The sequence below is a fragment of the Rana temporaria genome, chromosome 5 (genome assembly GCF_905171775.1).
Source record: "Rana temporaria chromosome 5, aRanTem1.1, whole genome shotgun sequence".
Taxonomy (NCBI): Eukaryota; Metazoa; Chordata; class Amphibia; order Anura; family Ranidae; genus Rana; species Rana temporaria.
The window spans coordinates 300,065,120-300,088,417 of record NC_053493.1 but is presented as its reverse complement, the minus strand read 5'-3'; the positions used below and the strand labels follow the sequence as shown (position 1 = coordinate 300,088,417).

The 23,298-nt window shown below is 45.5% G+C and overlaps 1 protein-coding gene across 1 annotated transcript in view; it reads left to right on the top strand.

Moving 5' to 3' along the window:
• Positions 1-23,298, top strand: part of CLUL1 (clusterin like 1) — a 60,060-nt gene that overhangs the window by 19,893 nt on the left and 16,869 nt on the right. The window contains exons 2-4 of the mRNA XM_040354039.1: positions 3,594-3,709; positions 5,996-6,144; positions 16,663-16,836. Coding sequence (XP_040209973.1) covers positions 3,594-3,709; positions 5,996-6,144; positions 16,663-16,836 — 439 coding nt within the window. The remainder of the gene's footprint in view (positions 1-3,593; positions 3,710-5,995; positions 6,145-16,662; positions 16,837-23,298) is intronic.

Below are 23,298 nucleotides of genomic sequence, written 5' to 3'. Positions count from 1 at the left end.
AAAGGATTAGGGGGGCACGGCTCTGGGTGCTCTGTTGATTGTTGGAAAGACGGGGGCGGAGGGTCTGGGTGTGGGGGGGGGCTGGGGGTTGGGTCGGATGGATGATTGAGGGTGTGAGAGCGTGTTTGTGGGTGTGTGTGTGGGAGTGTGTATGGGTTATGGTTGACCTAAAAAAGGTAACTGGTACTCGCGGCCAGGTTCGGGCCGACTGGGTTACCCGGAAGTAACGGGTTCTCCGATTCCTCCGTTGAGGGAGCGGGGCAATTTGTTTGTGGGAGGGAAGTACAGTGGAGGGATGGGAAGTGGTAGCATTTCTGTGTGCCATGATATGCCTGTATTGTTCCAACTACTGTGCCATTACTTTTTGGACCACTGTACCTGTACTTGTGAAAAACTAATAAAAACAAGTTTAAAAAAAAAAAAAAAAAGAATAATCCTCTTATTTTGGGGATATGTGATAGAATCAGACAAGCCAATATTTTCTGTTTTCAGAAGGCTGTTCTATGTATGTGTAGCGCCCTGCTCTCATTGAGTGGGCGCTATGTGTTAATTTATAGTTGCCTGAGCAGTAGTTTTGGCTCAAGATGATTATTCTAAATTGTTGGTTCTGTTCAATTCAGCTGGGTTGCACAAGTTTCCCCTTGACGTGGGTGTCGCTGTCACCACAGGTCACGGTTGGAAAGGCAACAGGCTGGACGTATTGGGTATCTCTCTCTCAGAAGAGGCTCAGGGGGTGTGGTCAACCCACTGTGCATTCAGGGGAGGGGTATTTAAGGAACAGACGCAATTTAGCAGGGTTCGTCTTCTGATCCCGACCTGAGGGCCCTCTTGGCCTCAAGGTTGTTGAGCTGTTTTGGAGCCTCTAGGCCGGCTGGCCCGAGGCCTAGCAACTAAGAGTAAGCCCAGGAGTTTCTGGGGCCTACTGATCCAAGGCGGGTCCTTTGCTACCTGGTTAATGGAAGGAAGCTGAACCAGTGGGATTCAATTGATGGATGTACCCTGGCGGATTTACCTCACTGTGCTGCCGGTCCGGCTGAAAGATTCTTGGCACCGTGAGTCGTGTAACTTTTGTTGGAACTATATCGAGTGTGCAGTCGGTTGCATGATCTTGTGGCAGAAGATCGTGGGACAGCCTGACGATACTCATCAAGTCTGTGGCAGAGACTTTGTCGAGCTTCGTATCATCTGCTAGGCCAGTGAGAGTGGGCCTATCTGGTGGTTGCTAAAATCCAGTGTGGAGCTGAGTTAATCCTCTGGATCTAAGTGATACCCGTGAACCGCAAAGTGAAAGTGCCTGAGTCTTTCTCTGTCCCTCTACCCCTCTGTTGGAGAACTTTGTTAATAAAACCCTTGAAAGAGACTTTGTGTTGGTGCGTACATTCTTATGGACAACTCTTCAAGGACAACCCCTGAAGCGAGTGTATGGAACAGTAAGAAAACGGCAGGCCCAAATCTAAACCAGCAGCTCCTTCGGGGGTAGTGCTATATATGCACTGATTGTATTATTCTAAAAAAAAAACTGAGATCTACAGATTAGCCACTAGAGGGAACAATGTATTCCACTGCAACCAATACACACTACACAGTATAAATTATACTGTATATAGTCAAATATATTTTATAATATGCAGCAGTTTATGTAGTTGGCTGAAAAAAAAACTTCCCAGGCCAGTACAAGGTCACTTTAATTCTGGCATTTGCATTTATTACTAAAGTATTATGTAGGACTAATGATACAAACAGGAATACTTTACTGTGAATACCTGAAACAAGCAGCTACTGTATGGGATAATAATTGACTAAAGAAAATGTACAGAATAATTTGTAGTAGTAATAAATCAGACCTAAATGGAAAAATAACAGTCATAATAATAAAGGTTATAATAAAACAACATACATAATAATTAGGGCTGTGGAAATTAAAGATTAATTACTTAATTAATCTTAATTTTTTTTGATCGATCAAAATTATTTTGATCGGTACTAGTGGTGCAACGGATCGTAAATGATCCATGATTCGAACGGGTCACCATATGCGGATCGGCACACCACGTTTTCCGCGGAACTCCACTGCTGCCTCGGCCATAAGGAAGGCTGCGGCTCTGGCCTAGCTCCCGGAGCGGTGGCCATCTTGGTCCACCCGGCAGTGGCCTAGGTGAGCCTAGAGTGGCGCACTGATGTCATCACCCGGCCTCAACTGCTCGTGTTCAGCCGGCTTCTCTGGTAAGCCTAAGAAAGCACTAATCTTCCTATACAGTGGGGGATATGTGGACCATATTACAGTGGGGGAGATGTCTGTGGATATTACAGTGGGGGTGATTGTGGATATTACAGTGGGGGAGATTGTGGATATTACAGTGGGGGAGATATCTGTGGATATTACAGTGGGGGTGATTGTGGATATTACAGTGGGGTAGATTGTGGATATTACAGTGGGGGAGATTGTGAATATTACAGTGGGGGAGATTGTGGATAATACAGTGGGGGAGATATCTGTGGATATTACAGTGGGGGTGATTGTGGATATTACAGTGGGGGAGATTGTGGATATTACATTGGGGGAGATTGTGAATATTACAATGGGGGAGATGTCTGTGGATATTACAGTAGGGGAGAGGTCTGGGGGTATTACAGTGGGGGAGATGACTGTGGATATTACAGTAGGGGAGATGTCTGTGGATATTACAGTGGGGGAGATTGTGGATATTACAGTGGGGGTGATTGTGGATAATACAGTGGGGGAGATGTCTGTGGATATTACAGTGGGGGAGATTGTGGATATTACAATGGGGATGATTGTGGATATTACAGTGGGGGAGATGTCTGTGGATTACAGTGGGGAGATGTCTGTGGATATTACAGTGGGAGGAGATTGTAGATATTACAGTGGGGGAGATATCTGTGGATATTACAGTGGGGGAGATTGTAGATATTACAGTGGGGGAGAGTGTGGATATTACAATGGGGGAGATGTCTGTGGATATTACAATGGGGGAGATGTCTGTGGATATTACAGTAGGGGAGATGTCTGTGGATATTACAGTGGGGGAGATTGTAGATATTACAGTGGGGGAGAGTGTGGATATTACAATGGGGAAGATGTCTGTGGATATTACAATGGGGGAGATGTCTGTGGATATTACAGTAGGGGAGATGTCTGTGGATATTACAGTGGGGGAGATGACTGTGGATATTACAGTAGGGGAGATGTCTGTGGATATTACAGGGGGGGAGATTGTGGATATTACAGTGGGGGTGATTGTGGATATTACAGTGGGTGAGATGTCTGTGGATTACAGTGGGGAGATGTCTGTGGATATTACAGTGGGGGTGATTGTGGATATTACTGTGGGGGAGATGTCTGTGGATATTACAGTGGGGGAGATGTCTGTGGATATTACAGTGCGGGAGATGTCTGTGGATTGTACAGTGGGGACTATATATGGTGGTGATCCAAAAAATATATGTGCGTTATAATTAATCGAAATTAGTCGATTAAAAGAAAAATTTAATAATCAAACATGAAAATTTTAATCAGTAACTGCCCTAATAATAATAATAATATAATCAATCAATGTGTTCTGCTTTTCTAGGAGGCATATAACATACATATTTGGACTAACAACATTTTTGCTCTGTTTGAAACTCCATCAAACTGCACCGTTGTCCCCAGCATTAGAAGTTGGTGCCCTAGGCAAGAAGCTGAGAGGTAATTTTATCACAAATCCTTACTATGCTGTATATCATTCCACAGAAAACAGAACAAGGCATCTGGAAATTTTTGAACACAAAACAGAAGCCTGGAAGCAGAAAAAAAGGTGTTATTGCATATATTTTTTAAACTGGAGAAATGTAATGCAAAATAGTGTTAAAACATACTGTACATGAAACACAAACTTTTTTTCTTTCCTTGCTGTTAATGTTTCTGATAGAAATGTCAAATGTTCTTGGCAAAGCCCCCCCACCTCAAAGCACCCCCCCAGGTTGAGGGTGCTCGCTCATCCCCCCCCTTTCCTGGTCTGCTAGGCTGAATGCATGGAAAAGGTTCTGGTATGGATTCCGGGAGGGACCCCACGCTGTTTTAAAAAAAAAATACCAGAAGTCTGGTATGGATTTTGGGGGGAGGGGGGACCCCACAGCATTTAAAAAATAAAATTAAAATTGGTGTGAAGTTCCACTTAAAATGAATACCACACCCAAAGGGCCTATTATATATTGGGGGGGACTCCCATGCCATTTGTTTCAACATTTTCTGTTTGTTTTTTTTCATTTAGCTGTCAGAAAGGAAGTCCATTGACAGCTGATAACTCCTCCATTGTTAAGGACGCAGTCCGCTTCTTAACAACCAGCTATTCTCTGTGCCCTGATTGGGCAAAGCCTTGTTTTAGCCAATCAGGGCTTAGAATGCACTGTGCAGCGCGCAGTGCATTGTGGGGCACTCTGCGGGTGAACATTCTATCAGGTGCCCTGCAAATTCGGGTGTTCGCAGAACGAACGATGTTCAAGCCAAACTTATGCTCAGTCCGAACTGCTCATGCAACACTACCTGGGCGTTTCTTATAAATCTGGTCCTGATCATCACATGTTTACCTTTACAGCTGTAGGACTGTTACTAAAATTGCTGAAACCCAAACAGCAGAAACATTGGTTCCACACTTCTCTGCAGTCACTATAGACGTTTTTGAGATCAATAAGTTACTACAAGAACATTTTTATGAATAATACAGCAGTAGTTAAAAAAGGGCTGCAGTATTATTTATTTAATAAAAAGATAATATACAAGTTATCTGTTCTATCAACCCTAGACTTGGGACATTCGAAGTGGATCTATAACCACTCACTGATATGTCATATATGTTTTAACATATTATTGGAATTCCAAAAGTGGTTTTAAAATCTTGTTAGGTATAGAGCTTTCATTAAACTAATACCTGGTGGCCCTTCACTTGATTGTCTTTATTCGGCACTCCCTTATAGGGTTACAGTTGTCTCCTGATTGTGCTCCTGCCTTGTCACCCAGTCATATGAATCTCTTGTGGAGCCTCCAAGTAGCCATGTTGAAATACTTTGCACAGACATAATGCACTATTTTTACTATCAATAAATAGGTGCAAAAAAAGGAGAAACATGGTGAAAGCATGATTTTAAATTAAAATTAAACATGACATTGTTTATCATACACAGAGCTTTAGAAAACTAAATGCCATTAGGGGTTAGGTCTACCTTAATAGATGTACACCTAACTCTGCCTTGCTTCTTTAATTGCAGTTTCTTTCCTACTCCCAGTTATCTCCAAGTTTTTTTTGAATATGTACTGTGCATACAGATATATTTGCATATGATTTGTATTTGCATATGATTATTTCAGTGGCCTCCCCATTGTCATCCAGATAGAGATTAAACTTTAAAATTCCAAAAAGACAAATACAAAGTAGGTCGAGATTAGACAAGAACCCATTAACCCTACCAGTAATGGCTGGTATACACATATTATTATTTAATTTTTTTCATTCAGACAGGAGGATCGCCCCCTCCCCCAAAACACACCAGTCAATGTTTGCGTCCATTGGCAGATGTTTTTTTGCAAGGCCAGTTCTATAGAAGTTGGACATTCCACAGGCTTCTGTCGGACCGGCTGCCATACACAATAAAAAACGGCCGATATTCAGCCCGTGTGTCACAGGCTTAAAGAATCTAACTCAGAGTCTTAGGTGGAAACCTATAAAACATAATAAAGACCTGCCAAGTCCATACAGATGGTGCAATTTTAAAGTGTATTCAACCACCCACATATGACATTATTGCTGCACATGGATGAATTTTTTTGTCACGATTTGGCTCCTTTTTCCTTCAAAAAAGTCCAGACATGCTTAAATGTATACATGCTACAGTTAGAATTTATGATGTTTCCCCCTTAGGCTAGAAGTTAGCTTACAATAGCTTTATGAAGACTTTTTGTTTGCAAAAGTTATTTATAAATTATTATTTCCTTCAGCACTTTCAAAACTTGGAGAGGACTATGTGGAGGATGAAGTAAAGAAAGCCTTGATGGGAATAAAACAAATGAAGGAAACTATGGAAATAAATGAGGAAAAACATGAAAACATACTAAAATCCCTCAAGAAAACAAAAGAAGAGAAGGAGGTAAATATATATGTATTAAGTAATTCTATGTAGATGAAGGATAGTACTTTTAATGAGATTCCTGAATTCCTTGCACCCACATGAACAAGACAGGAATAAGATGATGGTTTTTTTCAAGACTCAGGCAATGTCAACTATGGGGTTGATTTATTAAAACTGTAGAGTGCAAAATCTGGTGCAGCTCTGCATGGAAACCAATCAGCATCCAGGTTTTTTTGTTAATACTAAATTGAAAAAGCTGAACTTGGAAGCTGATTGGCTATCATGCACAGCTGCACCAGATTTTGGTCTCTCTGGTTTTAGTAAATCAACCCCAATGTCTAGTTTACGGGCCATGTAATTTAATGTGGTCCATTTCAGGTTCCAAATAATGGGATTGATTTACTAAAGGCAAATAAGAGTTCTCTCAGCAAGGGAATGTGCCGCAGGGCTTAGTGCAGGGCTCAAAATTTCAAGTCCTGAGTTACTAGCCAGGCCTTAAAGCGGTTGTAAATAATGTATATATTTTTTTTTTAAACCTGCAAGGCAAAAGGCATAATCAGCTAGTATGCACCGCATACTAGCTGATTATGAAATACTTACCTTGGAACGAGGTGAAGAAAACTTACCTGGTTCATGCCGAGCGAGATGTCATCTTGCTCCGACGTGTCTTCCGGGTATCGCCGCTCCAGCGCTGTGATTGGCTGGAGTGGCGATGACATCACTCCCGCGCGTGTGCGCAGGAGATTTAAAATCGGCAAGGTCCGGCGGCTGCCGGATCTTTCGCCGTGGATTCCCCCTGCGCATGCGCCGCTGCAATCAGCGGCGCATTGCGAGGGGAATATCTCCTAAACCATACAGGTTTAGGAGATATTCTTTATACCTACAGGTAAGCCTTTTTATAGGCTTACCTGTAGGTAAAAGTGAAAAATAAGGGTTTACAAACGCTTTAAGGGTTACTCGCCACCAGTTGCCCCAACCGATCCCTACCCTCCACTGCCCCTAATCACGCTATCATAAATTATCGCATGAAATGACACTTAAATGTTTTATGCAGAATTAAGCTACAAAAATAAATATTAACAACTTCATCAGTGCAGCCTCACCAGTGTCCATCAATGCAGCCTCACCTGTGTCCGCCATTGCAGCCTCACCTGTGCCACCATTGCAGCCTCACCTGTGCCACCATTGCAGTCTCAGCTTACCTGTGCCCACCATTGCAGCCCCAGCTTACCTGTGCCCACCATTGCAGCCTCAGCTTACCTGTGACAACCATTGCAGCCGCAGCTTACCTGTGCCCACCATTGCAGCCGCAGCTTACCTGTGCCCACCACTGCAGCCTCAGCATACCTGTGCCCACCATTGCAGCTGCAGCTTTCCTGTGCCCACCAGTGCAGCCGCAGCTTACCTGTGCCTACCATTGCAGCCTCAGCTTACCTGTGCCTACCATTGCAGCCGCAGCTTACCTGTGCTTATCATTGCAGCATCAGCTTACCTGTGCCCACCATTGCAGCCGCAGGTTACCTGTGCTCACCATTGCAGCCTCAGCTTACCTGTGCCCATCATTGCAGCCTCAGTTACCTGTGCCCCCCATTGCAGCCGCAGCTTACCTGTGCCCACCATTGCAGCCGCAGCTTACCTGTGCCCACCATTGTAGCCGAAGCTTACCTGTGCCCATCATTGCAGCCTCGGTTACCTGTGCCAACCATTGCAGCCGCAACTTACCTGTGCCCACCATTGCAGCCGCAAATTACCTGTGCCCACCATTGCAGCCACAGCTTATCTAGGCCCACAATTGTAGCCGCGGCTTACCTGTGCTCACCATAGCAGCCTCAGTTACCTGTGCCCACCATTGCAGCCTCAGTTACCTGTGCCCACCATTGCAGCCTCAGTTACCTGTGCCCACCATCGCAGCCTCAGCATGAAGAAAGAGAAAAGCCGCGGGATTACAGAGCGGATAGCTGGCTGTTACAGCCGAGTTTACATTACAATTTCCTCCTCTCCGCTCGTGGTTACATATAGCCCCGCCTCCTGACCCCGCTCCTGTGATAGACAGAATGCCAGTCCAATGCTGGGACGTGTTCAGTTTGTTTAATCTGGACACAGGAGGGTCCACTATGAGGGGCGAGGTCCATTTATTTAAGAAACTCTCCTCCAGTGGGTAACGTACCGCCAGGTTCTTAGGTACAAAAAGGGCTTTTTGTGGTCTGTCCCATTCCTTGTATAAAAGCTTGTCTAAATAAGACACACAAGGGAAGACCTTAGCAGTGCGGGTCGCCTTACAGAACCCAAAGGGGACCGGCACTTCTGTTGCTTCTACAGACCCCTCTATCTTTAGGGTATCTCGCACTGCGGTGATAAGGTCACTCACCAGAGCCTTCTCGCGAGCTGACCTGGGTCCAGAGTCATCCTTACTGTCTGACCGATCTAGGTCTGCACCGTCAGATACCTCAGAGTCAGGGTCTTGAGTCGTAGCTAGACCTGGCTCCTTATGTGAATTGTCTCCAGGAGATGGCGGGGGGGGGGGGCGGTTTCTACCCCCCGTTTTCCCATGCGTTGATTCCACATCGGATGCAGGGGCATCAATTGCCAGCTCAGGTGTTTCCGGGGAAAAAAAACCTCTGTTTCTGATGCCATGCTGCCCACACAGGGATTCCAAGCAAGGTGGACAACCCACCCTCCTAACTGCAACAGAGATGAGGGGCTCCCCCCCAGAGGACTCACCACCCTGGAACCAGCAGTGCAGTGCCGCTTAGCTGAGCTGCTTCTTGTTCGCTGAATCTATCTGTCAGTCTGCTGAATGGCTGCTATACTACAAGGCTGCTGTCCTTAAAACAGCTTGTTTGCTAGTCAGCAGCGTGTGTCTGTTTGGCTGCTGATTAAAAAGATGACCGCCACTCAGGCACTAGAGGTCAACCATAGGCATGGCCCCAAAGGCATGGCCGCCAGTGTATAGGTTTAGGCTACAACAAAATGCCCGCCGAGCGGGACGCTAGAGGCCCAAGCTTCATGGAATGCTGCCGGAGCATAGCCGTTTAAGCGCCCTTCCTGGGGCGCAGGGCGCTGAGCGGCCGGAAGATGCGGTACAGCCCCCTTGGGTGACCGCAGTGAGCAACACCTCCAGAGCACTGGGCGGCTACAAGAAAATGGCCGCCGTAGTAACATATAAACCCCAGAAGTATGGTCGCCGAACCAAGTAGAGCCAATACAGTGCCGCTACAAGAAAATGGCCGCCAGACACACAGCAGCAGAATCTCTTATGCAGCTCTGTACATTGAAAGAGGGAAGCAGCAGCTGACAGTATGGACACAAGTAAGAAAAATCTATGCACTTTATACATTATATTGGTTCTCAGGTGGGGCTCCCCAGGTGGGGCTCCCCAGGGCTCCTGACCCCGCTCCTGTGATAGACAGAATGCCAGTCCAATGCTGGGACGTGTTCAGTTTGTTTAATCTGGACACAGGAGGGTCCACTATGAGGGGCGAGGTCCATTTATTTAAGAAACTCTCCTCCAGTGGGTAACGTACCGCCAGTTTCTTAGGTACAAAAAGGGCTTTTTGTGGTCTGTCCCATTCCTTGTATAAAAGCTTGTCTAAATAAGACACACAAGGGAACACCTTAGCAGTGCGGGTCGCCTTACAGAACCCAAAGGGGACCGGCACTTCTGTTGCTTCTACAGACCCCTCTATCTTTAGGGTATCTCGCACTGCGGTGATAAGGTCACTCACCAGAGCCTTCTCGCGAGCTGACCTGGGTCCAGAGTCATCCTTACTGTCTGACCGATCTAGGTCTGCACCGTCAGATACCTCAGAGTCAGGGTCTTGAGTCGTAGCTAGACCTGGCTCCTTATGTGAATTGTCTCCAGGAGATGGCGGGGGGGGGCGTTTTCTACCCCCCGTTTTCCCATGCGTTGATTCCACATCGGATGCAGGGGCATCAATTGCCAGCTCAGGTGTTTCCGGGGAAAAAAAACCTCTGTTTCTGATGCCATGCTGCCCACACAGGGATTCCAAGCAAGGTGGACAACCCACCCTCCTAACTGCAACAGAGATGAGGGGCTCCCCCCCAGAGGACTCACCACCCTGGAACCAGCAGTGCAGTGCCGCTTAGCTGAGCTGCTTCTTGTTCGCTGAATCTATCTGTCAGTCTGCTGAATGGCTGCTATACTACAAGGCTGCTGTCCTTAAAACAGCTTGTTTGCTAGTCAGCAGCGTGTGTCTGTTTGGCTGCTGATTAAAAAGATGACCGCCACTCAGGCACTAGAGGTCAACCATAGGCATGGCCCCAAAGGCATGGCCGCCAGTGTATAGGTTTAGGCTACAACAAAATGCCCGCCGAGCGGGACGCTAGAGGCCCAAGCTTCATGGAATGCTGCCGGAGCATAGCCGTTTAAGCGCCCTTCCTGGGGCGCAGGGCGCTAAGCGGCCGGAAGATGCGGTACAGCCCCCTTGGGTGACCGCAGTGAGCAACACCTCCAGAGCACTGGGCGGCTACAAGAAAATGGCCGCCGTAGTAACATATAAACCCCAGAAGTATGGTCGCCGAACCAAGTAGAGCCAATACAGTGCCGCTACAAGAAAATGGCCGCCAGACACACAGCAGCAGAATCTCTTATGCAGCTCTGTACATTGAAAGAGGGAAGCAGCAGCTGACAGTATGGACACAAGTAAGAAAAATCTATGCACTTTATACATTATATTGGTTCTCAGGTGGGGCTCCCCAGGGGAACCCCCATATCAGCAGTTTTAGGGAGGAGGGAGGGGGAAGGAGGGGAGAAGGGAAATATAGAGCCCTTTACTCACCTCTCCAGGGATGCCCAGCTCTGTTTTCTTGCCGAAGCAAGGTAGTAGCTACTTACCCTCCTGTGGTTTAATGCCGGAGCATCCTGAACAGTGCATCTTCCACATGGTAACGGAGATGACTGTCGGCCAGGCTACTGCGACTCGGCCCTGCAGACCGGTCTTTATGCAAGCCCTGGAGCGTATAGCTCACCGGCCACCCTAAAGCGACGGGCATGTCGTGGACGACCCAGCACGCAGCTACGGTCGGCACACACTCGATGGCCGAAACTGGGAAGAATACAAGGATCCAGGATACAGCCTGTCGCCCAGTCGGCAGTTGATCAAAGATCGCAGGAAAAAAAAAAAAAAATCCGGAATCTTGAACTAACAGCCTTCAAGCCATGTGCGTGAAGGGAGCCATGTCTTCTCCTGAAACTAAGCAGAAAAAAACTGATCTGCGAGATGCAGAGAGAGGGGTTATACCCAGAGGGCCCGCCCCCTGGGCGGGGCTATAGGGTGTGTATGATAAGTTAACCTTTTATATATAAGTTTCTGCCTAGTCACTCCTAAAGGAAGGCTAATACCCACTAAGTCAAGATTAAGGCTGTGTCCGTCCATGAACGAAAGAGAAACCTTTTTTTTATTTTCATTTTGAATAGAGCTAGGGAGGGTTATAACCCCTGTCAGATATTTCTGCCATCCCTTCACTTCCTGGCCCATAGCCAAACAGGGAGTGAGAGTAGATAATGTACAGATGATACATCATTACAGCACCATACACTGCCAACATATCCTCAAAATATTTTCTGTTTAATTATAGTTAAATAAGGAATTTTGGATCCTGTTTTAATAAAATGGTTTAATAAATGAATTAGTCTTTATATCAACTGCATCAATAAACCCTTTGTGCTTCTCTGCATGGCCCTTGATATGAAATACATATGTATACTGGCTTTGAATATATTTATTAACATTAATCAGGTCAGATTTTTGCACCTTTAGAAGTGTTCCATTCACATATCTGGTGGCAACGCTTTTCTTTTGGAAGTCAGGAACTTTGCGTGTGTGGGCTCTAGTGTGAAATGAGAGCTCCGAAAGGAACAAAAGTTAATAAGGAGCAAGAAACACTTGACTGTAATTAGTAAAACATTTAGACATTTAACTTTATTATCTGGAATTTGTATCAATAACATGAACAACTGAAATTTCTTTCTAAATGTGCCATGCAGTCCAATAAGTATACATAGTTAGTGGCTGTGTAACCCTTGATCCTAGCAAGATTTTCCCTTATTTGTATGTAAATGTCAAAGGAAATGGAATGTTTATTCACTTGCTGACATTGCAATCGTGAGCTTTCTTCTACCAAGCCGTGCTTGAGTCTTTCAACATGGTTTTCTTGGAACCAGTTCTATTTAAATAGGTAACACAGCGGACTGCTTTAAACTATCACAGTTTGATTATAGTTCCAGAGCAGACGTTTAAAGTAAACAGCCATGGAACAGGAACATTCCCACTGAGATTTTACAAAATAAAAACATTCAATTAACTATACTGTCCTCATGATCCACTTTACTTTTTATGTTTCCACTACATCTGCTCACTGCAGGAGGCAGCTTATGGGTCCTTGCATGTCCCTCTGATGGCCTCACTCTGAGCGGCCGTAGGGTGAGGAATGAAAAATATGTGTACATTCTCCTCCAGCATTCTTAGCTGACATTACATATTGATCCTGAAAATAAGGATAAATAAAATGTAAATGAAAATGCTGGTTATAGAAAACACTTGGAAATGCAATGTTGGCCCACGTTTTTGCTATCAACTACACATGAACCATAGAAATAGATGTAAATCCAGTGCTTGGTTCACTCACTGTTCAGGACAGTTTAGAATTACACTTTGGAATTTGGACTGTGAAGGGCAATCATTATAGGGATAAAAGGTAATGGGTATTTCTCAGATGGGCAAAGTTTGCAAAGCACTGTTTTCTTATTTCAAAGTTTTCTCCCAACTTTAATGAATACCTGTCATATGTTTATTACTGTATAAACAGCATTGTTGAACAGCAGACACTGCAAGGTACTTCCACGTATCTCTTAGATCTCCAAAAGTTTGCCTCATACAAGGTGGGTTTGTCACATACTGTAGGCCCCAGGTTCTCTGAATGAGACCTAAACATAGCCCCTATTTACTCAAACTGCTTAACATGTCCAAATTAGAGTTGTTCCTGGTAGTAACAACCCACTAGGCTCTATGTCACACTGAGTCTGATGTCCAGTTGGGTAAGACAACAACAACAATACCAAAAAATGCTGAGGCACTAAATAGGGCTTACAATAACATAACTTACTAACAAAACATCAGATTCATGTATGACTGATACGCAATAAACTGAGGGACAAAGCTTAGACCTCCTAGACCCTCACTTAAAGGGGTTGATTTGCTAAAACTGGAGAGTGCAAAATCTGGTGCAGCTCTGTATAGAAACCAATCAGCTCCCAGGTTTTATTGTCAAAGCTTAATTGAACAAGCTGAAGTTAGAAGCTGATTGGCTACCATGCACAGCTGCACCAGATTATGTACTCTCCAATTTTAGTAAATCAACCCCAAAGTGTCACCATAACTATGGGAGCGACACACAGGGCCTATAAAACTTAGCCCCTCCTCCTCACCCTCCAACTGGCCAGTGATAAATGCCAGATGGTGGTTGGCACTGGGGCCCAAAGTTTATGTTGGAGCACTCTAATGGAGTTTTCTAATCTAACAAGAAGGGGAAACACTTTCAGAAAAAAAAAACCTTAGGGTACAAGAGAGAAGGTAGTGCTATCCCTTTGAGCAGGAAGGTAATTAAGATGGTGACCAAAGGTCTAATCTGGAGTCCACCCTGAAGATTCCTCCCTCTCCTGGAGTGACTGGAACAGTGCCACTGGATAGAATTAGCAGGCAGTCCTTTGAGTGTCCTTGAGGGTGATGATGGCAATCTTAAACACAGTAACAGGAACCTCAGATGAAACGGTGGACATCCTGGATACAGACGCTCTCTCAGCACGAAGAGCCTTGTGATCCCACAGCAACACAGATCTGAATACCAGCACTTCAGCAGTGTCCCACACAGCAGGGATGTATTTAGGTTTTGTGCTGCCCTAGGCCTGACTAAACTCGTACACCCCCTAATTTAAATATGACCCACCCCTTCCTGTCAAGGCCACACCACTTGCGGTTTAAGACCGACCCTGAAATTTTCAAGTGGGGACACTAGTTCCGATGGCCTGGGGGGTGGGGGGGGCAATGGATTCCCTTAATTTGCATAGATTTCCTCTCACTTCCTGTTTGGCTATGGGACAGGAAGTGAAGGGAAATCTCTGCAATGGGACAGGGATGGTAGAAAATTTGAAGCCACGCCCCCCCCCCACAGTTGCAGAATGCCAACTGCCCACATACTGGAAGCAGTGCGGCCGATTTATGGGGGCGCTAAACTAATTTGCCTAACAGTGTAGCGCAAGCCAGCGGAGAGACTGTCTGTGCTGCCCCCCTGCAAAGTGCTGCCCTAGGCCTGGGCCTTGTTGGCCTAGGCCAGGATACAGCATTGCCACACAGGCAGGGGAATGGGGAAACAGTCTCTCAACAACCGAAGCATGAAATTCTATGTCCACTGCCTTGTGGGTCTCTCTGTTTCTGGATATGGTCCTCTATACTCACACAGAGGTCCCCCTAGCAGCAGCAGTCTCTGGCCAGGTGCCACACTTCAGTCCCCCTGTAGCAGCACTCAGTGCAGCATTACTCACTGTTGAAAAACTCTCAGCAGCATTAGGAGCTTTCCACAGCATAGCATTCTCTCCTGGCTCTCTAAGTGAGACTCTTCACAACCCAGCTTTCCAGTTCTTCTCCCTCCTCCACAGCTGCAGGGCAAGCTTTCAGAGGACTTCAGAACCCTGCAGCCCCTGCATTCACAGCTCTTTTTTATCTCCCCTTCTCTGGCTGCAGCTGCAGTCAATGACACTCTCTTTGCAGTTTGGCAGCGGTGGGATTTGACTGCGCCTGCAGCCAACTACAATTCCTTCCCTCTCTTCCCTCATGGCCGCACAGTCTGATTGTGCCAGGGAAGAAGAAATGGCAGTGGCACCGAAGTGTGGGTGGCACTGGTACTAGCTTAGGGCCCTGTGGCTGCAAATACAGGCACCCCTGGCTGGGCTACATTTTCATCAGAGCAAGTACAATATAAATGAAGTGAGTTTTGAAAAGACATGCAGCCATTCACTGAAATTGGAAGAGAAGCGGTTTAACCTTAATCTGCGTAAAGCGTTTTTTACTGTCAGAGCAGAGCTTGTGGAATTCTCTTCCACAAGCAGTGGTACCAGTAGGGAGCGTCGATAGTTTTAAAAAAAAAAAACTATTAGATGGGCATCTTAACGATCACAACATACAAGATATACAATTTACAATTAACATAATCACATACACACACACACCCCCCACACAGTTTGAACTGGATGGACTGGTGTCTTTTTTCAGCCTCACCGACTATGTAACTACCGGTATATAAACTAACAACATCAATGCTGACAAAAACATGCATCTACGTTGCACATATTCAGTAAAAGGAATAAATAAGGTCTCTGTAATATTCATACACAGAAGCAATGTATTAAACAGACAATTGGCAAGATATCAAATTGCTAAAGACAATTGAAATGAGAAACAAAATCACAGACTGTTTGCAGGATTAAGTGCAAAGTCTCAAATATAGGGGTATTTTGTATTTAGTAGCATGTCTGTTAGAAATAACAGATCACAAATGTGGCATTGCAACTTGAGTAACATTGGACCTAAACACGTAAGAACCAATGGCTCTAATGGCATGTCTAAGTTTTCTGAAAAAAATAAATAAAATTTGGGCAACCTCTGTAGATCAGTTTCTTATATGGGAATATCTTATTTTTCTTTGCTTGTTGTAAGGTAGGCACTACAGCTTGAATTCATACCATAGTTATGAGCTTCCACAGACAAAAAAACAATGCAAATTAATGTTTAAAGGGTCACTAAAGGAAAAAAATGTTTTAGCTGAAATTACTGTTTACAGGGTATAGAAACATAATAGTTAACTGATTCCTTTTAAAAATGATTAAAAATAGATAAAAAACAATCATATAATGTGCCTAAAGTTTAGTTTCGTTTTTTGCTGTTGTTTCCTGGTTCTCTCATGTACAGAGACAAAGAGCCAATAGAGGGCAGTGATGGATTGTAAAACGAAACTGGATTGGTGCTGAGGGGTTTTAGACACACCTCCTTGATTAGTCACCACAGTGAGAAATCTCCCAGTACTGTGGTTATCAGGAAACAGACAACCAGGAAGTGTCCAGAACAGAGAGGAATTACAGCAACGTCAAAGCAAAAACGAACAATGAGGACATGAAACCAGGACTGCAGTAAGGTAAAGGAAGCTATTTAGCTAAAAAAAAAATTCCTTTAGTGACCCTTTAATTCATTAGAATTAGGATAACCCAGCAGGTATAGCTGAGGGTCTCGGTGTACCACGGAACCCAAAACATCATGCAAAAGATTATAATCCATATTCAGTAAGCCTGTATTTGTGGGCAAGACCAGAGCAGTTGGAAAAAGGAGCCATATTCCCTTGACACATAGGGAATAATTGGTTATAAGACAGGGATCTTTGTACAATATCAACTCATCTTATAATACATGTTTTATGTCTGATTGATAACAAATAATGTTCTGAATAACATGCTATATTTTTGTACAGGAAGCTGTCAGGCTCTTTCAGGACATCAGCGAAAAGCTGAGCGAAGTAGAAATGCAATGCAAACAATTGCTGCAAACTCAGTGGGATGGATGTCAAGTTTGCCTTGATCGGTCCTGCATAACATTCTATACAAACAGCTGTTCCCAGCAGGGTTTACAGGCATTTATCGTCAAGGTAAAATAGAGTTGTTATTATAGGGACTGTTTATTTAACCATAGCTATTTAAGCACATGTGTTAAAGCAAAAATAGTGCTAGCTGTAAGCACATACACAGAATATATGCATTTTACTGAGTTTAATCTTTCCTGATGTCAGTTTGTTCAGACACCAGCAATCAGTTGAGGAGTAACCAAAACTTTTTTTTTGTTTTGGATACAGTAAAGAAGGTTAAAACCCAGACAGTTTTTCTTTTCTTTGCTGTCTGAATCACATTGGAGAGAATTCTCTTTACTTCCTGTCTTGGTGGCACAACACAAAGTAAGAGGAAATATTCTTTCTGGAACAACCGTCCCCATTGAAAGATTTCCCCTCACCTCTGCATTCTGGGGAGGGGTACTAATGGCACAGACGCCGTTTTGGCTGGGTTTGTCTTCCGATCCCGACCTGATGGCCCTCCTGGCATTTAGGGTAGGTGAGCTGTTACATAGCCTCGGGGCGGCTGGCCTGAGGCCTAGCAACAGAGAGTAGGCCCAGGAATTTTGGGGCCTACTAATCCAGAGATGGTCCTTCGCTACCTTATCTACGGAAAAAAGCTGAACCAGTGGGATTCAATTGATGGACATACCCTGGCAGATATGCCTCACTGTGCTGCCGGTCCAGCTGGAAGATTCTTGGCACCGTGAGTTGTGTACCTTTTGTGGGAACTATACCAAGTGTGCAGTTGGTTACACGATCTTCTGGCAAAAGATTGTGGGATGGCCTGACAACACTTATCAAGTCTGTGGCAGAGACTTTGACGAGCTTCGCACCAGCTGCTAGGCCGGTGAGAGTAGGCCTATCTGGTGGTTGCTGAAATCCAGTGTGGAGTTAATCCTCTGGATCTAAGTTGTACCCGTGATCCGCAAAGCAAAAGTACCTGAGTCTTTACCTATTCCTCTACCCCTCTGTTGGAAAACTTTGTTCAATAAAACCCTTGAAAGAGACTTTGTGTTTGGTGCAGACATTCTTATGGACAACTCTTCAAGAAGAACCCCTGAAACAAGCGTATGGAACAGTAAGGTAACGACAGGCCCAATCTAAACCAGCAGCTCCTTCAGGGTAGTGCTACATATCTCCTGAAAATAGTCACCAGGACAGGTAAAGAGGACAAATCTCCCTAGCATGAACATAGACAGTAATAAAGCAGCAGAGGATATGACTCCATTCTCTGTTAAAAAGAAAAAAGAAAAACAAGTCTGTGCTACAGATATAGTTTACAGTCTAAACTCAAACTGTGAGTACAAGACGTCCCTGCAAGGAAGATGGTTAAATCTGATCTCCAGACACAAAAGCAATAATTAAAGTTAAATTAAACCCACTACCACAATTTTTGCTTTATATCAAGTTTATATAGCATATATATCGATGACTGTTTCACAGTTTTAAAAAAAAATCTAAATATCTTTTTAATGCGTTGTACACCACAGTCATATGACTTTGTTTCACTAGTCTCACACCACAATGGGGGTGATTTATTAATACTAGAGGGTTCAGAATCTGATGAAAGCTGCCAACTTCAGCTTGTTCAATTAAGCTTTGACAAAACCAAACAAAAAAACTGAATATGATTGGTTTCTATGCAGAGCTGCACCAGATATTGCCCTCTCCAGTTTTAGTAAATTAACCTCCAGTGGTGGAGAACACTTCAATAACTGTCACTGCAGAACACTTAAATAAAATAGTGGGGCTCCCTGTGCTCACGTATGGAGTTGTGATTGATAGGGGATTTCTCTCCCTGGTCTCACATTTCACACAAGAAACAGATAACAGAATCTGTGAACTGCCCCTAAATCAAGACTTTAGTATTTAGACAAAAATTTCTTATGCCTGAGTTTAGCTTTAATACTCACCTGGTAGGTACGGCCAAGCGAATGTGAGAATAATGTTTCCTTTGTAGGTACCACATCCTCAGGAACGTAGGGAAACCCCCATTCGAAGTCCAACTGTATTCGGTGTACTAGGTACCGCTGCAGGCAGGACAACCTGGTCAGCCACTGGCTGTATCCTTCTCTTGACAGAAGATAGGAGTTTGGGGCCCGGCGAACAGTGGTTAGTCTAATTTATTTTCAGCCAATGATGAAAACACAGTAGGTAAAGCACATAGTCATTTGCTAAATGTCTGGCAGGTACTGCCAAAACCAGGGCCATGATGGAATAGGACAACCTTCCAACACATAGGCCTCGCCAGGCTTCATAAAGAGCTTGGTAGTAGAAAGCAAAAATTTCATCTGCAGAAATGTAGACTCCTCTGCGGTTTGCTCTGTCTTTTCAACTGAAGCAAGAGGTGAGTCTACCCCTCGCTAATTGGTACAGAAGTGCAGTCCAATGATAATAACATAACCATATCCTTAGTTAATGTCCCCGCTATAGACACAACAGGATCCGGAAGCCGTTCCACAAGTGTAGTCTCACCTTTTCTGGACTGATCACTTTCCTCCTGGCAGGGTGATAACTCACAGGGTTGAGACAAGCTCCCAGTATCCCGTATCTCCAGCTAAACCAGACATGATGAGAAAATTGATGAGAGAGATTAGAAAAAAGGGATTTTTAATACAGCTTACCTGTAAAATCCTTTTCTTGGAGTACATCACGGGACACAGAGCGGCATATTCATTACTATGTGGGTTATATGGAGTACCTTCAGGTGATGGACACTGGCAATCTCAAACAGGAAGTGCCCCTCCCTATATAACCCCCTCCCATAGGAGGAGTACCTCAGTTTTGTAGCAAGCAGTATGCCTCCCAAAATGGTCCCCATAAGAGGGGTGGGAGCTCTGTGTCCCGTGATGTACTCCAAGAAAAGGATTTTACAGGTAAGCTGTATTAAAAATCCCTTTTTCTTTCTCGTACATCACGGGACACAGAGCGGCATATTCATTACTATGTGGGATGTCCCAAAGCAATGCTTACAATGAGGGGAGGGAGAACATCTTCCCAAGGATTTAATTTAGAGATATACTTAAATCATAATAAATCCAACTTAGTTGAGAAAAAATAATTTTAAATTTTAAATTTAACTCAAAAGGGAGCCCCCGGAATCCGAGGGTCTCAAACTGCAGCCTGCAGCACTGCCTGCCTAAAGGCTGTATCAGTATTCCTTCTTACGTCCAGCTGGTAGAATTTTGTAAACGTGTGGACAGAAGACCAGGTTGCCGCCTTGCAAACTTGAGCCATAGAGATCTGGTGGTGTGCTGCCCAGGAGGCGCCCATGGCCCTAGTAGAATGAGCCTTTAATGATAACGGAGGAGGCAACCCTTTCAAGCCGTAGGCCTGAGAGATTAACTGTTTAATCCATCTCGAGATCTCGAGATCCACCTCTATCTTGCAGCTGCCTGCCCCTTCTTGGGCCCATCCGGTAAAATGAACAACACCTCTGTTTTCCGGATCTTCTCTGTAGCTTTAAGATAGGCCTTCATGGCCCTGACAATATCCAAGGTATGCAGCAACCCTTCCTTTCTGGAAGTAGGTTTAGGGAAGAAGGATGGTAATACCAAATCCTGGTTTAGATGAAAACTGGATATAACCTTCGGTAGGAAGGAAGGATGAGGGCGGAGAACGACCTTGTCCTTATGTAAAATAAGATATGGTTCCTTACAGGATAAGGCTGCCAGTTCCGATACTCTTCTGGCGGAAACTATGGCTACCAAAAATACTAACTTCCTTGTTAGTAAAACCAAAGGAATTTCAGCCAACGGCTCAAAAGGTTGTTTCTGTAAACTTGACAGAACAAGATTTAAATCCCACGGACAAAGCGGGGATTTAACTGGAGGATTAATACGTAAGACCCCTTGAAGGAAGGTCTTAACTAGCGAGTGGGTGGCCAGCGGCCGCTGAAACCACACTGACAAAGCTGAAATCTGTCCTTTGATTGTGCTTAATGCCAGTCCTTTATCCACTCCTAGCTGGAGAAAACTTAATACTCTATCGATGGTAAATTTGCAAGAAAGCCATCGCTTGGACTCACACCAGCCTACATAGGCCTTCCAGACCCTGTAATAAATCACCCTAGAGACCGGTTTCCTGGTTCTGATTAGGGTAGAGATTACTTTCTGAGACAGACCTCTACCCCTGAGAATCAGGGATTCAGCTTCCAGGCCGTCAAATTTAGATGCCGTAAGGCAGGGTGGAGGATCGGACCTTGCGATAGCAGGTCTGGCCGTAGAGGAAGAGTCCAAGGGTCTCCCACTACCATCTTCAGGATTAGTGAATACCATGCTCTTCTGGGCCATGCTGGAGCTACCAGGATGACTGGTATGTGCTCCACCCTGATCCTGCGCAGCAGGCGGGGTAGTAACTGGAGCGGGGGAAATGCATAAAGAAGTTTGAACTGATGCCAAGGGCAAACTAACGCATCGGTTCCGCAGGCTCTGGGATCCCTTGTGCGGGACATGAACCTGTCTAGCTTCTTGTTTAGTCTTGGTCTGCAGAGACCACTCCCCCGGCAATAGAGTCTGGCGACTTAAGAAGTCCGCCTGTAGGTTGTCCACTCCGGGAATGAATATAGCCGATATGCAGGGCACATGGGCTTTTGCCCACAAGAAAATCAAGCTCACTTCTTTCTGAGCGGCTTGACTCTTGGTTCCCCCTTGGTGATTTATGTATGCCACCGCCGTGGCATTGTCCGATTGTATTCTCACCGGGAACCCCTGCAGTTTGGACGTCTAAGCCCTGAGGGCTAGTCGGGCAGCTCTGAGCTCCAAGATATTGATGGGCAACTGCTTCTCTGCCGCTGCCCAAGTGCCCTGGCGAGTGCAACCATCCAAAATTGCTCCCCAGCCGATCAGGCTGGCGTCTGTGGTTACTATCTTCCAGGTCACAGGACTGAACGTCTTTCCCTTCAGGAGATTCTGAGGGTTTAACCACCAAGATAGACTTTGCCGGACTCTTGGTGAGAGTGGCAAAGGAATCTCCAAGGCCTGAGGCCTCTTGCTCCATGCTGACAGGATGGCTGCCTGCAGGATGCGAGTGTGGCTCTGAGCATACGGTACCGCCTCGAAGGTGGCCACCATCTTGCCTAGTAGCCGCATACATAGGCGAACAGTTGGCTTTCTCTTGCTCAGAACTATTTGTATTAGCTCTTTGATGGCCTTGACCTTTAATAGAGGTAGGAACACCCTCTGTTGTTCTGTATCCAATCTCATGCCGAGATATTCCAGCTGCCTTGTGGGCCGAAATGCTGATTTGTCTCGATTTAGGACCCAGCCGAACCTCTCGAGGTACTGAACCGTGAGGGCGACTGCTCGTTCCAGGCCAGGAAACGAGTGGTCTACGACCAAGAGGTCGTCCAGGTAAGCTAGGACCGTGACCCCTTGGGTCCTTAGATTGGCTAGGATTGGGGCTAGGACCTTCGTGAATACCCGGGGGGCCGTAGCCAACCCGAAGGGGAGCGCCACAAATTGGAAATGACGCTGAGCCACCGAGAAGCGTAGAAATACCTGATGTGGCTGAAAAATTGGCACATGAAGGTAAGCATCCTTTATGTCTATGGACGCCATGAAGTCGTCCTTCTGGAGCACGGCGACAGCTGACCGAATAGTTTCCATCCGGAATGAGCGGACCTTTAGGTACGCATTTACTCCCTTTAAGTCCAAAATTGGCCTGACATCGCCGTTGGGCTTTGGGATGATAAACAGGTTGGAGTAGTACCCCAAGCCCTGTTCCTGGACTGGTACTTCTACTATCACCTTCTGGCACAGCAGATGATTCAATGCCTCCATCAACGGGGCTCCCTTCACCGGGTCGCCTGGTACTCTTGACTCCTGGTAATGAGGAGGAGGGAATTCTGAAAATTCTAGTTTGTAGCCCGTGGCCACGGAAGACCGTACCCAGCAGTCGGGAATGCTGGCCTCCCAAACTTCTGCAAAGAGACGTAGCCTTCCCCCCACCATCGTGGGTGGGGGCGCCCCTTCATAAGGCCGACTTGGGGGCTGGCTTCGCAGGCTTGCGGTACCACTGCTTCTTGCCCCCAGTGGCTTGGCCTTGTGGCTTATTGTTAAAGCCTGATCTTGCAGGAGGCCGTCGATACTGTCTGGTATTAGAGGGCCCCTGTCCCGGGGAGGGCTGGCGCTTAAACGCGGGCCCTCGGGCTTTCTTCTTGACTGGCAAGAGAGTGCTTTTGCCGCTTGATATAGTCTGAATATATCTATCCAGATCTTCTCCGAAGAGTCGTCCTCCATGGAAGGGAAACCCTACCAGGAGCTTTTTGCATGGGGGCTCAGCCTCCCAACTCTTCAACCATAAGAGCCTTCTCATATGGATTAGAAATAAGGATAAACGTGATGCCTGCTGGATGGAGTCCTTGATAGCATCCACCGTAAAGCGTATAGCCCTCGGTATATCCGAAAATTCCTCTGCCTGCTGGGCAGGGATAAGTTGCTTAGTCTTATCGGATAATGCTTGGGTAATTCCAATAGCAGCCACAGCGGGCTGAACTATCGC